At 48.1% G+C, this 13,830-nt stretch overlaps 1 protein-coding gene across 1 annotated transcript; it reads right to left on the minus strand.

The window, feature by feature from the left end:
• Nucleotides 1–3,190: 3,190 nt before the first annotated feature.
• FCRLB (Fc receptor like B) lies at nucleotides 3,191–9,298 on the minus strand. The gene is made up of 6 exons (XM_055586707.1): nucleotides 9,268–9,298; nucleotides 8,976–8,996; nucleotides 8,372–8,626; nucleotides 5,942–6,208; nucleotides 5,028–5,318; nucleotides 3,191–4,741 (listed from the first exon to the last, which is right to left on the minus strand). Exons 1-6 carry the CDS (start codon nucleotides 9,296–9,298, stop codon nucleotides 4,353–4,355), a joined length of 1,254 nt encoding a protein of 417 aa, XP_055442682.1. The 3' UTR covers nucleotides 3,191–4,352.
• Between the last annotated feature and the right edge of the window lie 4,532 nt (nucleotides 9,299–13,830).

Consider the following 13,830-nt stretch of genomic DNA (forward strand, 5'->3'; position numbering starts at 1 on the left):
TTTAGCCTCAGATGTTAGCTGAATCAGGGATGTACAGTTATATGAGGCCTCTTATTATAATTAGAATGTTAAGCATTGAAACCAATTATCTTCGAAGGTGTAGTGCAGGTATAGTGACTGGGGAATAAACTAAAGTAATACGGGCAAACTGCAGTACACCTTGGGAACTGGGTGGAGAACTAGGTTGATCTGGCTTGGAATAAGAGCTCTACTTGGAAGAAAGGTCACATTTAATAAGGAAATATAGTCAAGAGTACATTCTCTTAGTTAACTGCAGCCCAGCTAACAAGAATTCAGACGATGGGTGGGTTAGAACTACAATCAGGGACATTGACTCTGCAAGGATTGCACTGCTGAGCTGTTGCACAGCACAAAGTTAGCAATGTTGCCAGGATTCAACTGGGGAAATTCAACAGTAGATAAGGGGTCAAGAGTTTCTCTGGGTTTATTAAGAAATATAGGACTTCCCTCGTGGTACAATAAATAAGAATCCACCCGCCAATGCAAGGGACATGGGTTTGATCTTTGGTCTGATAAGATTCTACATACTGTTGAGCAACTAAGCCTTTGAGCCACAACTATAAAGCCCGAGCTCTAGAGCCTATGAGCTGCAACTACTGAAGCCCGTACAACTAGAGCCTGCGCTCTGCAACAAGAGAAGCCACTGCAAGAAGCCGGTGCCCAGCTGAAGAGCAGCCGCCCCCACTTGCTGCTGCGAGAGAAAGCCCTCTCGAAGTACCGAAGGCTCAGTGCAACCAAAAATATATGAATTAATTTTTTAAAAGAAATATATAACTACAATGATGTACTCTCCTGACCAGGGTAAGAGAAACAAGCTCTCTCAGACATAATTTGACAATATCTATTAAAATTTAAAAGGACTCATTTTCTTTAACAATTCTACTTAAGGCTAGGAGTTTGCCCTACAGATATATTCAAATATGTGTCTAAAGATCTAAGTGTGAGAATCTTCATTGCAGCATAATTTAAAACAACAGAAGTTTGGAAATAACCTAGTAGTTCATCAATAGGCACTGGCAGACGTCATCTCTTTGGAAAGTGACTTGTGAGCCTCCATGCTGGGCTTAGTGCTCCTCCTCTGTGCTTCTAAGCACCTTAGCATCCCCTGACTTAGAACCTTTAGTAATGAAAAAAATCTGTTTATTTGTCTTTCCCTCTCTAAGTGAAAGTGAAGCCGCTCAGCTGTGTCTGACTCTTTGCGACCCCATGGATTATAGCCTACCAGGCTCCTCCCTCCATGGGATTCTCCAGGCAAGAGTACTGGAGTGGGTTGCCATTTTCTTCTCCAGGGGATCTTCCCAACCCAGGGATCGAACCCGGGTCTCCCATATTCCAGGCAGACGCTTTAACCTCTTTAAGGTTACTCTTATTTCCCTCTTTTTCCAGATGAGAGAGTTTGAACTCAGAAGGCCTGTGCAGTCCATGACTCACCAACAGAGTTGACGACGCAAAAGTATATGCAGAGGCACAGAGACATGAAAGAGGCTCCATGGAGAGAGAGCAAGTGGCCTGTGTGACTGCTCCATATGTCATGATAGGGACTTTGGACTTGAACCTAGAGGATTTGATTCACTCTCTTAGGAAAAAAGTCATTAAGCGTGGAAGCCGGAGTTGAGTTCCTTCCTTCCACAGAGTCAAGTCCAGATGAGAAACTTAGACTCAGGGAGGACAGTATGAGAGAGGGAGGCTGAGATCCAAAGGAAACTTGCCAGGACCCTTTCTGCTGTCTGATGGAGGACTTCCGGGTTCCTTGTCTGGTATCTGGTATGGATACTCATAGGTTTACGGTCAAGGCCTGAGACTGAGACATAGAAGTGATCAGAGAACCAGAGAGTAGTGGCTTCCTCCCCAGGTTTCTCCAGCATTCTGTTGCTACCCTTGCTGCTTGAGAATGAGCTTGAGATTCTCCTTGGGTAGCCTGGGCTAGCTAGCCAGACTTCTGTTTCCCTAAAAGCATGCTGGAACCTGATGAAGCTGGATGAGGACTCACAGCGCCCCGCACCACCCTCCCCTACCCCGCCCCACCTCGAGAGGAGCATGGCCAGTAAGCTGTCTGTCTGACATTTCTCAGTATTTCCTTAGTGCAGGTCTTCCTGGGAGATCATTAATAGGTCTTGTAGGGGAAGATCAAGGAGATTTGGGGGGCTTAAAGACATGGAGACTAAAAGGCATAAAAGTTACTCCTTCCCTTGCCACACAACATAAATAGAGAAGTTGCATCATGAATGATTTCATTCTAACCCATAAGTCTTATTCTTCCCCATCCCCCACATCCCTGGCCCTAAATGGAGGTAGGTGGCAGGAAGGAAGATATTGTGGCTGCCGTGAATGAGGAGATAGTGAAGAGATAAAACGCTCTTTTGAATGGCTATTTCACCATTTCACTCCCTTAAGAAATGATCAACTGATATTTTAAAATTACTTATTATTGAAGTATAATTGCTTTACAATGTTGTGTTCGTTTCTGCTATGCAGCAAAGTGAATCAGTTATACATATCAACTGACTTTTTTTTAATGGGTGAGATTCTTTGATTAGGTAATCAATGCTAGTCATGACACTAATGCTACTCATTTTCTATCTGGATAAAGAGACAGCAGAAACATCAGGGGAACAAAATCACAATGGGGCCACTGAAGTAGAGTCGGGTTAGCCAGGGAAGGCATGCCAAGGAAAGATTCTGGGAAGTGAGCTAAGCCTGCATAGAAAGCTGAAAAGCAGAGGCACAAAGACCAGAAGCCCAACACTGGATTATAGTGCCTGAACATACCTTCTCAAGGTATAAGCAAGTGTCCGCTGAGATCAGTTTATTTGATCGCTCTTTCGTAATTTTAAATTAGCTTCTCCTCCAGTAAGGTTTATTTATGCCCTCAATAAAGAATGCTTCCGCATATCCATCCCAATTTTCCAACAGGTTTAAGAACCTCTTAACAAGACTTCCATGTTCTGAACCCTTTCTACTTCCCCATGTTCATCTCCTGCCACCTTCTGCCTAAAATATACCCTACCCTGCCATACACACACACATAAACACATATAATTCTCCAGCCACTTTTAATTATTTGCAACTCTACAAACACACTATGGTCTTCCACGTCTCTGCTTTTGCATCCTCAGCCTGCATCCCCCACTCCTCAATATTTTCCCATCTTCACTTGGTGAAATCTTGCTTTCCTTCAAGATTAAGTTTCCTCCACTGAATTCCTAGTGTTTCACAGAAGCACTTATCCCATTGCAGTGTAATATATGTGTGAACCCACCTGCCTCTCTTCTTATATAATTTCAGTGACTTGGTAGTAATAACATGGTGAAGATGATACTTGAAGAAAGTAAGAAGGTAAGAAGAAGAAAAAGATGAAGGATGTTAATGTGATACTGATTAATCACTCAAAAAGAAAGGGAAATTGCATTGTGACTGAATACCTATAGACTAGAAGGGTGGGAGGGTAGAGTAGTCAGTAAAGGTTAACTGATGAAGGGTATAGGCCTAATGAGAAAGAATTCTCCTGGAAATAATTCACACCAGCTCTGCTGAGATCTCATAGTTTTAGTAGGCAGATGAGGAACTTATAAAGATTGAACTGTGTCTTAGTGTTGGAATGGCTCTTATAGAAGTAAGAAACTGGCAAAAACTAGAATACAGCAATTTTGAGAATTTGTCTTAAACTTTCTTCAAAGAGATTTCTCGATGCAGTTGTTTAATTTAGGCTAAAATGAGCAGGGCCTGCCTGCTGCCACCAGAGCCCATCAGAGTCTGTCTAGCTATGCTGGTGTGGGAGGTGCATCTGGGTGGCTCTAAGTGTACACTCACCCTTAACCTGGAACGGGAGACCCACACAAATCCCTTTCTGTCTCTAAAACTATAACACAGGACTTTGAAGGTATAAACTCATCAGAAACAGAACTGAAAATCTTTTAAATTTTAACTTTCAATTCATGATGAATAATTAGGGTTGTAATTATTGACCCTTAAATGTGCCAAAGAGTTTAGTACCAAAATAACCTTGTGCTGAAATATGAGTTGTGCCGGTTTACATTGAAAAGCTAAGGATGACTAAATTCACTTCCAAAAGTCAACCTCAAAGCAGTAAATAGCAGATTTCTACTTCCCTACTGAAATCTGTGAGGCGAAGGAAGAGATGAGAGGGAAGGCCTTGGGGTTACAAACTGCTCAGATGTGCTGGGTGAGATTGACGTGTCAGCTACCACACTTTATAAACCACAGCGAAACACAGGGATGAAACAGGTGGCTTAGGAAGGTCTCCACGTGACGGGAGCAGGAGAGACCAGAGGTGGATGTGCCTGGAGAGGGGACTGTAGCCACCCCCTCCCTCAGCTCTCCACAGTAGTGGTCTCAGGGGTTCCCTGACTCACAGCCGAGTGGGAACTGGGGGTCTCGACTGTGTGCCCTGGCAAGGGCTGTGTCTCCTTTAATTCCAGGACCACCCGGCTGAGGAGGCCTTGGAGCAGCTGCATTTCTCGAAGCAGAAGCGCCACGTCGGGTTTTAGGGCGCCAGCGGTTTGTTGCAAGGGTGTCGGTGGCGCACACGCCGGTGGCCCAGCGGTGGGGGCTCCGCCCGCGGGGAACGGCGGCCCCGCTGGGGTGACATTCGGGACGGAGGGGACCGACGGGACCGATCTGGACACCGGGGGCTTTCTGAAGGAAAGCGGCTGGTTACCGGGGTCCGGGGCGGTGGTGGACGCCAAGTCCAGGGAAGAACCTGCGAACACAGCACACAGAGAAACGCTCGGCTGAAACCATTCTCCCATGGCCTGAGGGGGGAAAAGGGGGCGAAGGACTGGCCGGGCCGGGGAGGCGAATGGGGACGGCGAGGAGGCGGGAAATGAGCGGGAGGGGTGAGGAAGGCAGGGGTGCGGGAGGCGGTGGAGCGGGACGGCGGGGCAGGAGAGGGGGTGGGGAGTGACGGGCGTTTCCGGAAGGCGTGGGCGGAGGCTGGGCGGCCGGGGCTGCCCGCCCGGAAGGCTTCGGGAAGGGCCGTCACTCACCACGGCCCGGGAGTTGCAGCCATGGGCTACGTTTCCGGACGCTGCGGGTGGCTGTAGCCGCCTCGCACCAGTACGATTCCAGCTCCTCGACCTCCGGCTCGGGGACCTTGTACTCCGGGTCCCAGTCGTAGCGGCGCACGGGGCGACTGTACTTGTAGAAGGCGAACTGCAGCGGCGTGTCGCGCTTCTGCGGGTGCAGGCGCGTCTCGCAGCGCAAGACCACTCCTCCGAAGGCCCCGCCGCGAGCCTCCACCCGGCCCATCACCCTCAGCACGGGCGCCTGGAACAGCTCTGCGGAAGCGGGGGCCCAGTGGCCAAAGGTGCACTTTAGGCCGGCGCAAGGGTCGCAGGAAACCGGGCCCAGCTTTGTAGTCCCACGACCCCTCTCCCGCTCCGGTTTCCCACGAGGACCTCTAACCCACCAGGGAGGAGATTGTGTGTACACGTGAAGGGAGGAAAGTCTTTGAAAATGTGGGAGACGAGTCCACGAGGGAAGGGGAAAGCTTGAATGGAGCGGCACCAAGTCAGACGCCTCGAGTCACTTCCCGACTGACATCCAGCTCTGATCCTCCAGCCTAGAAGGGGTCTCAGGACACCTGGAAGCAGTTCCCTCGCCCCAGTCCCACCGTGATCCCATTTACTGCCACTGTCATTCTGGCTGGGGCTGCGGAGAGAGCTGCCCCCTACATGGGTGCCTACCCAGAGAAAGAAGCCGGGACCCCTGCCCCCACCCAGGCTTAAAGATCAAGTGCGACTTCACACTAAGAAGGAGAGGAGAACGTGCTCGTGGTCCCGCAGAGAAATCCCGAGCTTGCCAGCTACTATAACTCTCGCCCCTTCATTTCCCCGCCGGGTTTCTGTCCCAGAATTTCCCAGGGCTTGTTTGTCCCCCTCCCCGGCCCCGTCTCCCCCACCTTGCACGGTTACGGCCACCTTGGCGGAGAACATGGGCGCGCTTTCCACGGGAATGCGCATGGTGCCGGAGCACTGGTAGCGCCCGCTGTCGCTGGCGCGGGCCTGGGGTACCGTGTAGTTGGCGCTGGAGTGGAAGTAGCGCACGGGTTGGCCATCGTGGTAGTAGTGAAGTTTGTAGACGATCTTATCGTACCAGCCGCGACAGCGCATGACCAGCGGCTCGCCCTCGAACACCGCAGCATAGGGCACTTGCAGGATCAGCCAGTCTACGACAGTCAGCACAAACAGCCTGATTCCAAGAGAAAGTCCAGCCCTTGGGGTGACCCATTCTTCTCCACCTCCCTGCTCCCTTCTTCCTTCCCCTTTCCCCCCACCAATCCCCTTCTCCCTTCCTGGACACCCCAGGAGCCTCAGATGGTGAGTGGCATGGGAAAGGGGAAGGCCAACCTTAGGTATTGATGGCTGAGACTTGGTTCCAGCCTCAAAGAGTAGTGTCCGTCAGAATCCAGTTTAAACGCCTTAAGATGGCATCAAGGCCTTCTTGACCTGGCCCCTGCTTACCTTTTCAGCACCATCTCAAGATTCTCCCCTGCCCCGTGTCTCCTTTTCCACCTTACAGTGCAGGCTAAGTCCATCCATACTGTACTGCTGGGAGAACTGGCACTGCCCAGAGCCTTAGTACCTGCCAAGAAGATCTCTTCACCTACTTAAGTTGAGGCCTACTTATCCTGCAGGTCTGAACTTAGATCTTATCTCCTCCAGAAAACATACCTGAGGGCCTCCCCACCCCCCCCCCCCCAGGACAGCCTTAGGCACCTTCTGCAGTACCCTTATTTACCTGATCATCATACTAGCTAACGTTTAGATAGCCCTCAGTCCAGTTCAGTTCAGTCGCTCAGTCATGTCCGACTCTTTGAGACCCCATGAATCGCAGCACGCCAGGCCTCCCTGTCCATCACCAACTCCCGGAGTTCACTCAGACTCACGTCCATAGAGTCGGTGATTCCATCCAGCCATCTCATCCTCTGTCGTCCCCTTCTCCTCCTGCCCCCAATCCCTCCCAGCATCGGAGTCTTTTCCAATGAGTCAATTCTTCGCATGAGGTGGCCAAAGTACTGCTAAATGCCACTTTAAGTGTTTTACATGGAGAAAAAATTCTGCAAGTAATAGCCACGATCTCTATGGTACTCTCAGTTCTGCAAGTAGTAACTACTGTCTATCATATTCAGTATCTTATCTGTGCTTGCTATCAGTTTACAAACAAGAAACCATGGAGTGTGGATGAGAGTTGGACCATAAAGAAGGCTGAGCCCCGAAGAATTGATGCTTTTGAATTGTGTTGGGAAAGACTCTTGAGAGTCCTTAGGACTGCAAGGAGGTCAAACCTGTCAGTCCTAAAAGAAATCAACCCTGAATATTCATTGGAAGGACTGCTGCTGAAGTTGAAGCTCCAATACTTTGGCCTCCACCTAATTCGAAGAGCTGTCTCATTGGCAAAGACCTTGATGCTGGGATAGATTAAGGGGAAGAGGAGAAGCGGGTGGCAGAAGATGAGACAGTTAGATAGCACTACTGACTCAATGGACATGAGTTTGAGCAAACTCTGGGAGATAGTGAAGGACAGGGAAGCCTGGCGTGCTGCAGTCCCAGGGGGTTGCAAGTAGTCGGACGTGACTTAGAGACTGAGCAACGAATGGATATGAAGTGTAAATGCTAATCTGAACATTGAGTGATAACCTTTTAAATTCTGAATACAAAATATGCCCTATCAGGCTAAAATGACAAAATATTCCCTACAAAGTAGCCAATCCTGTGCCCTAATGAACAAATTACTGTTACTTTTCTTATTCTGTTTGGAAGCTCTTTATGTCTTCCCAGGAAATTAGTTTCTTCTTGACTTGTGTGTGTGTGTAATAAAACTTGGATGAAGTGCTTTGTTCATCTGCTTTTTTCTTTGACAACCTCTCATAATTCATTTTTAATCTTCACAATAACTGAACAGATGGACACTGTTATTGTCCCTATTTTACTAATGGGAGGCACAAAGAAGCATCACTCTGTTCAAGCAAGAGTAATCCCCCAGTTGCAGGCAACCTGTCCAGGGAACCTCACTTTTCCTGCTTTGCACTGCCCTTTCCCTTCCTGCCCAACCCTCTTTCTCAAAAGTATTCAGTATCCCAGGTCCTTAGACTCTCTTCTCTTCTGAGCTGGTAAATGAACAGAAATGTTTATTTACTGTCCACTGACAGGATGGTAAAGGGACCTTTGAGGCTATGCAAGCCTTACTGCATCTCTCACATAGTGCCAGGCAGACTCAGTACAACCCCTCTCTTCCTACCCCAATGAGAGTGGCCCCGTGTCCTCTCCCACAGGAGGGGCAGCCTTGCCAGAGGATGTGTGTACTGCCCCTCCAGTGTTCAGACACTCACCATTAGATACAGAGAGGTGGATGGGGTCACTAACAGGTGCTCCGCGTGTCTGGCATCTATACACCCCTGGCGTGTGCACCTCGATGCTCTTCTTATAAGAAGGCAGGAGTAGGTGGCCCAAATACCAGAGAGTGCTAATGGGTCGAAGCTCCAGGAGCAGCGGGTGGTACCCATCACACCGCAAGGTTACCTTTTCCCCCTTGAAGATTGTGGTCCAGGGTGGGTGCAGAGACACTATGGGCTTCTCTGGAGTAGCTAGGGGAGAGGGTATGGGAGGCGGCAATGTGAAAAAGAGAATCAAGGTGAGGCGCCCAAGGATGAGATCTCAGGTTAGAAAATATCAGAAAATGCCAGTTTCTAGGACCCAGGTTACTAGTCCGTCTCTGGGAGAGGAGAGACCACACTGGGCTATCAACTAGTCCCTTGGTGAGCACCCATGTCTAAGTGCCAGGCCTGCTGGCAAACTGAGTCACAGGGATTGAGAAGCCATGAGAAGAGACGCTACCCTGGAACAGCTAAGAAGTGGAGAGTACCCAGGCAGGTCGCTTGGGATGGTTGGAGTAGAAGTCACAGAAAATTGGGGTGAGGGGTGTGTAAGACTCACCAGCTTGTCCACTGCTTGGAACTACAAAACAAGAAAGAAGAAGGAGAATGTTGGCAATGAAAGGAAAAGGGGGCCTCTCTTGACCATAGGAAAGATTCAACAAATCCCAAGACATGTTTTTCTTCTGCCTTTAGTTCCCTCAACTCTGAGAAAGCCCCTCTCCTCTTTTCCTCTCCAAAAATAGATAACAAACTGAGGACTGAATATCCCCCCCAACACACATATACACCCTGACTCCACTCTTCCCCGTACCTAAAGTTCTTGGGCCAGTGTTGCCTCACTGAGGACTCACCCAGGAGCAGAAGGACTGTTAGCTCCCACATGGTGGATCTACCAGCAGCAGCTGCAGAGCAACGGAGAGGCCCTGACATGGGATGGGAGAAGAAACAGAGACCAGTGACCAGTGCTGACCACTGAGCCCTGGGAGACATCACTGCTTCTCCCAGTCATTCCTCATTTCTGAACACGGTGGACTGGAGGGAGCAGGAGACAGGCTGGATATGTGTCAACTCTCAGATGCCCCAGCACCAGACACTGTCCCACCTGCTACGCCTAAACCACCTCACATCTCAGGCCAGCCCCACCTCCTGTAGAGAAAGCCTTTGTTCCCTTTGCAGCCCAAGAAAGCCACATAGAACCCCAGGCTCTGCCTGCCACCTTCAGGCTCCCAGCAACATCCCCCTCCCATCTCACTCCTTTCCTATCCAGGAAGGTCCCATAAGCCTCAAATGAGAAAGACATCTTCATGTCCTCAAGATCCACACAGGACAGGGACTTCCCTGGTAGTCCAGTGGCTAAAACTCCATACTCCCAAAGCAGGTGGCCTGGATTCGGTCCTTGGTTGGGGAATTAGATCCTGCTTACTACAACCTAAGTGGCTTAGATGGTAAAGAATCTGCCTGCAATGTGGGAGACCTGGGTTCTATCCCTGGATGGATCTTCCAGGGATCTATCCTGGAAGATCCCCTGGAGAAGGAAATGGCTGCCCACTGCAATATTCTTGCCTGGAGTATTCCATGGGGTCACAAGGAGTTGGACATGACTGAGCGACTAACATTTTCACTTCACTTTGCTGCAACTAAAGATCACTTGTGCCCCAACGAAGACCCAGTGCAGCCAAATAAATAAATAAAAATATTTTTTAAAAAATAGATCCACCCTGGATTATTCTGCTCACTTTCCAGTAATAGGCATTGGTGGGAAGTGAGATTGACATTGGGTTCTGTATACCTGGAAGTCACGTCCTTCCCTGGGTGAATAGACAGAAGAGTATGATTCATCAACCACCTTCTGTGTCACTGTCTCACAGAGTCACAGTCAAGAGGAGAAATGTTTATGTGTTTCCTCTTTCTATCTCCTTTCCTGGAACCTTAAACCTCAAAAATTAGAAAACCCTTCCTTCCCACCTATCCCAGTGATCTTCTCCATAACATATCCACTCACTTGGCTTTCCTTCCTTCTCTCTGTCCCCAGCCATGCCCCAGTTCTAATAATCCTTACCTGTGTTAGATAAGTCACTGCATCAACCCCTCAGAAGCTTCTCAGACCTGACCTCTTGCCTCTACTGCTTGTGCTTTTCAGCCGTGTGATCATACCCTGAGCAGTGGGGAACTTGAATTCTCCTGTAAATACTTAATGAATTTTCCAACCTGATAGTATGTCTCCTTGGACAGTGTTCGGTCCTCATCTGTGACTGTTTAATACTGGGGTACCTCCTTCCTTTGGAACTCTGGCAGGAAGGAGATAGATGATCAAACCCTGTCAGGGTTTAAGACGGTCTCTTCCCCCCTTCCTTGCTGATGCCCAAAGTTTCACTCTGAGAATTTCCTCATAGTTTCTCTTAATGTGCTAGCCTTTGTTAAAAATGCAGATGCCCCTTAGGGAAATGCGATTGATCCTTTAAATTAAGCTGGTCACTTCAGATACTGTTTTGAGAGCACATTTTGATAGAAGAGAGATAGAGTTATATAGGTCTGAAAACCAGGGAGGTAACAGATAAGGTGTTCAGGAGTAGAGGGAGGAGAGGACAAGACCCCAGGAACAGAGACTATAAACTGCCTGCTTTAGGAGGGCCCAGCTAGGCAGTGTTCCCAGCTTCTCCCAACATGCCTGATGCCTCATCCGGGGCCAACGTGAGCCTCCGCACATCATCCACAATCTGTACCAGGCCACCACCTTTATGATAAGAATGTAATGCACCCCTCAGCTCTTCCCTAAGTCTACCCAAGTTGACTTTATTTTCTCTTCCTATCACTTAGAATACAGATCTCAGCCTCTTCCCCCAGATTCCACGAAAAAACTTGATTACACTCAAAATTCATGAGGTGTACAATCTTCCCTGAAAATCTCTAGAATCACTCATAGGGTTCATATCATATAGCACTCAAGTTTTAGCTTGAAGAATCTCCCACCCAGCATTTCTTCATTCCAGGCTTTCTTCTGCACTTTCCTAAATTGGATCTTCTTCTCCATCCAGGACTTTTTCCTGAAGAATTTCTAATTCTTTACTATGCAGAGAAAATTAGCAATGATCATTTATTACCTGAGCGATTCTGTGAAGCCTATCACGACATCACTTCTGGACAAGATATACCATTATCTGCTAAGAATTCTGAGAAATAAGACGCGTTCAGTGATGACAGTGGGATGCTGCTGCTGTTGTTATCAGTGAGGACACAGCTTATTTCAGTGGGCGTTGCAGCCCTGAGCATGTAGCAGGCACAACACTGTGTGCCTCACAGATATTACTTTATTAAAAATATTTATTTATTTGGCTGTGCCAAGTCTTAGCTGCAGCATGTGGGATCTAGTTCCCTGACCAGGGAGCGAACCAGGCCCCTTGCATTGGGAACTCGGAGTCTTAGCCGTGGACCATCAGGGAAGACCATATTACTTTAATTCCTGCAAGGGGACTTTAAGGAGGAATTATTATCTCCATTTTACATATGTTTCCTGTGGTGCTAGAACTGGAATTTGAAAAGAAATCTGTCTCAACTCTAAAATCTGTTTTCTCATGCTCATGGCAGACTGTCATCATTAGTCTTTTCAAGTCTCCTCTCTCATTTTATTTTTTATCTTTATTCACACTGGGGCTTCCCTGGTAGCTCAGATGGTAAAGAATCTACCTGCAATGCAGGAGACCCGGGTTTGATCCCTCAAGGGGAGTGGCTACACACTCCAGTTGTTGCTGTTCATTGTCTAAGTCATGTCCAGCTGTTTGTGACCCCAAGAACTGCAGCACGCCAGACTTCCCTGTCCTTCACTATCTCCTGGAGTTTGCTTAAACTCATGCCCATTGAGTCAGTGATGCTATCTAACCATCTCATCCTCTGCCGCCCCTTCTCCTCTTGCCCTCAATCTCTTCCAGCCTCAGGGTCTTTTCCAACGAGTCAGCTCTTTGAAATAGGTGGCCAAAGTATTGGAGCTTCAGCTTCAGCATCAGTCCTACCAATGAATATTCAGGGTTGATTTCCTTTAGGATTGACTTGTTTGATCTCCTTGCTGTCAAGGGACTCTCAAGAATCCTCCAGTACACAATTCGGAAGTGTTAGTTCTTTGGTAATCCCCTGGAGGACAGAATGGCTACGCACTACAGTATTCTTGCCTGGAGAATTCCATGAATAGAGGAGCCTGGCAAGCCTCTGTCCACGGGGTCACAAAGAACTGGAGACAACTGAGTGACTTCATTTTTCACTTTTCATTCATACTTCTGTTCTCCTCTGCTCCACAGGAACACCCACTGTGCAAACTGCTTTCTAATCCTTCATACATGCATATATTTACATTTGAGAAATGTTTAGTATTATTAATTTACATATATGCTATTGTGTTTTAGATATTTCTCTTTTAGAACAAAAGCCAGAGTTAAGAGGAATTTGCCTCCCCCCTCCCCTTTTTTCCTGCCTCAGTGATTGTGCCGAGACATCTCACCTCATCTTCTCTGGCCCTTGAACTGGAATTTACATCATCAATTCCTCTGGCTCTCCGGCCTTTGGATTCAGACTCAATTTCGCTTTCCTGGGCCTCCAGTTTGCAGATGGCAGATCATGGGACTTTTCAGCCTCCATAATCTAGTGAGCTGATTCCTCATACTCACTTTCTCTTCTCTCTCCCTGAGCCTCTGAAAACCACCATTCTACTCTTTGCTTCTATAAGTTTGGCGCTATCAGATTCCACACAAAAATGCATGCATGCATGCTAAGTCACTCAGTCATGTCCGGCTCCTTGCAACCCTATGGACTGCAGCCCGCCAGGCTCCTCTGTCCGAGGGGATTCTCTAGGCAAGAATTTTGGAATGGGTTGCCCTGTCCTCCTTCACGGGATCTTCTTCACACATAAATGAGATCATGCAATATTTGTCCCTCTTGTCTGGCTTATTTCACTCGGCGCAGTGTCTTCCAAGTTCATCCATATTGTGACTGGCAGGAGTTTCTTTTCTTAAGGCTGAATAATATTCCATTACATATATGTGTAGTACATACAACATATCTCAGATACATTTTAATTATCTATTCATTTGTTGACATTTAGGTTATTTTCATATTTTGGCTATTGTGAATAATGCTACAATGAACACAGGAATGCAGATATCTCTTGAGATACTGATTTCCCTTTTCTCTTAGGGATATATATATCCCTCCCTCCTTCCCCTCCATTCGCTCCTTCCCCCTCTCCACTCTCCCCTTCCCACCTCCCTTTTCTCCTTTCCTATTCCTCCCTTTCCTGGCTTTCCCTTTCCTTTTCCACCTCTCCTTCCTCCCTACTCCCTGGGAGCCCCCTGTTTTGGATTGTCTGGGGACCACCGCCAGAGGCAGGGGAGGGGGCCCTGTGGACTACCCTCACCCCTGGCCCCAGC

This window comes from Bubalus kerabau, chromosome 6 (assembly GCF_029407905.1).
Source record: "Bubalus kerabau isolate K-KA32 ecotype Philippines breed swamp buffalo chromosome 6, PCC_UOA_SB_1v2, whole genome shotgun sequence".
Classification (NCBI taxonomy): Eukaryota; Metazoa; Chordata; class Mammalia; order Artiodactyla; family Bovidae; genus Bubalus; species Bubalus kerabau.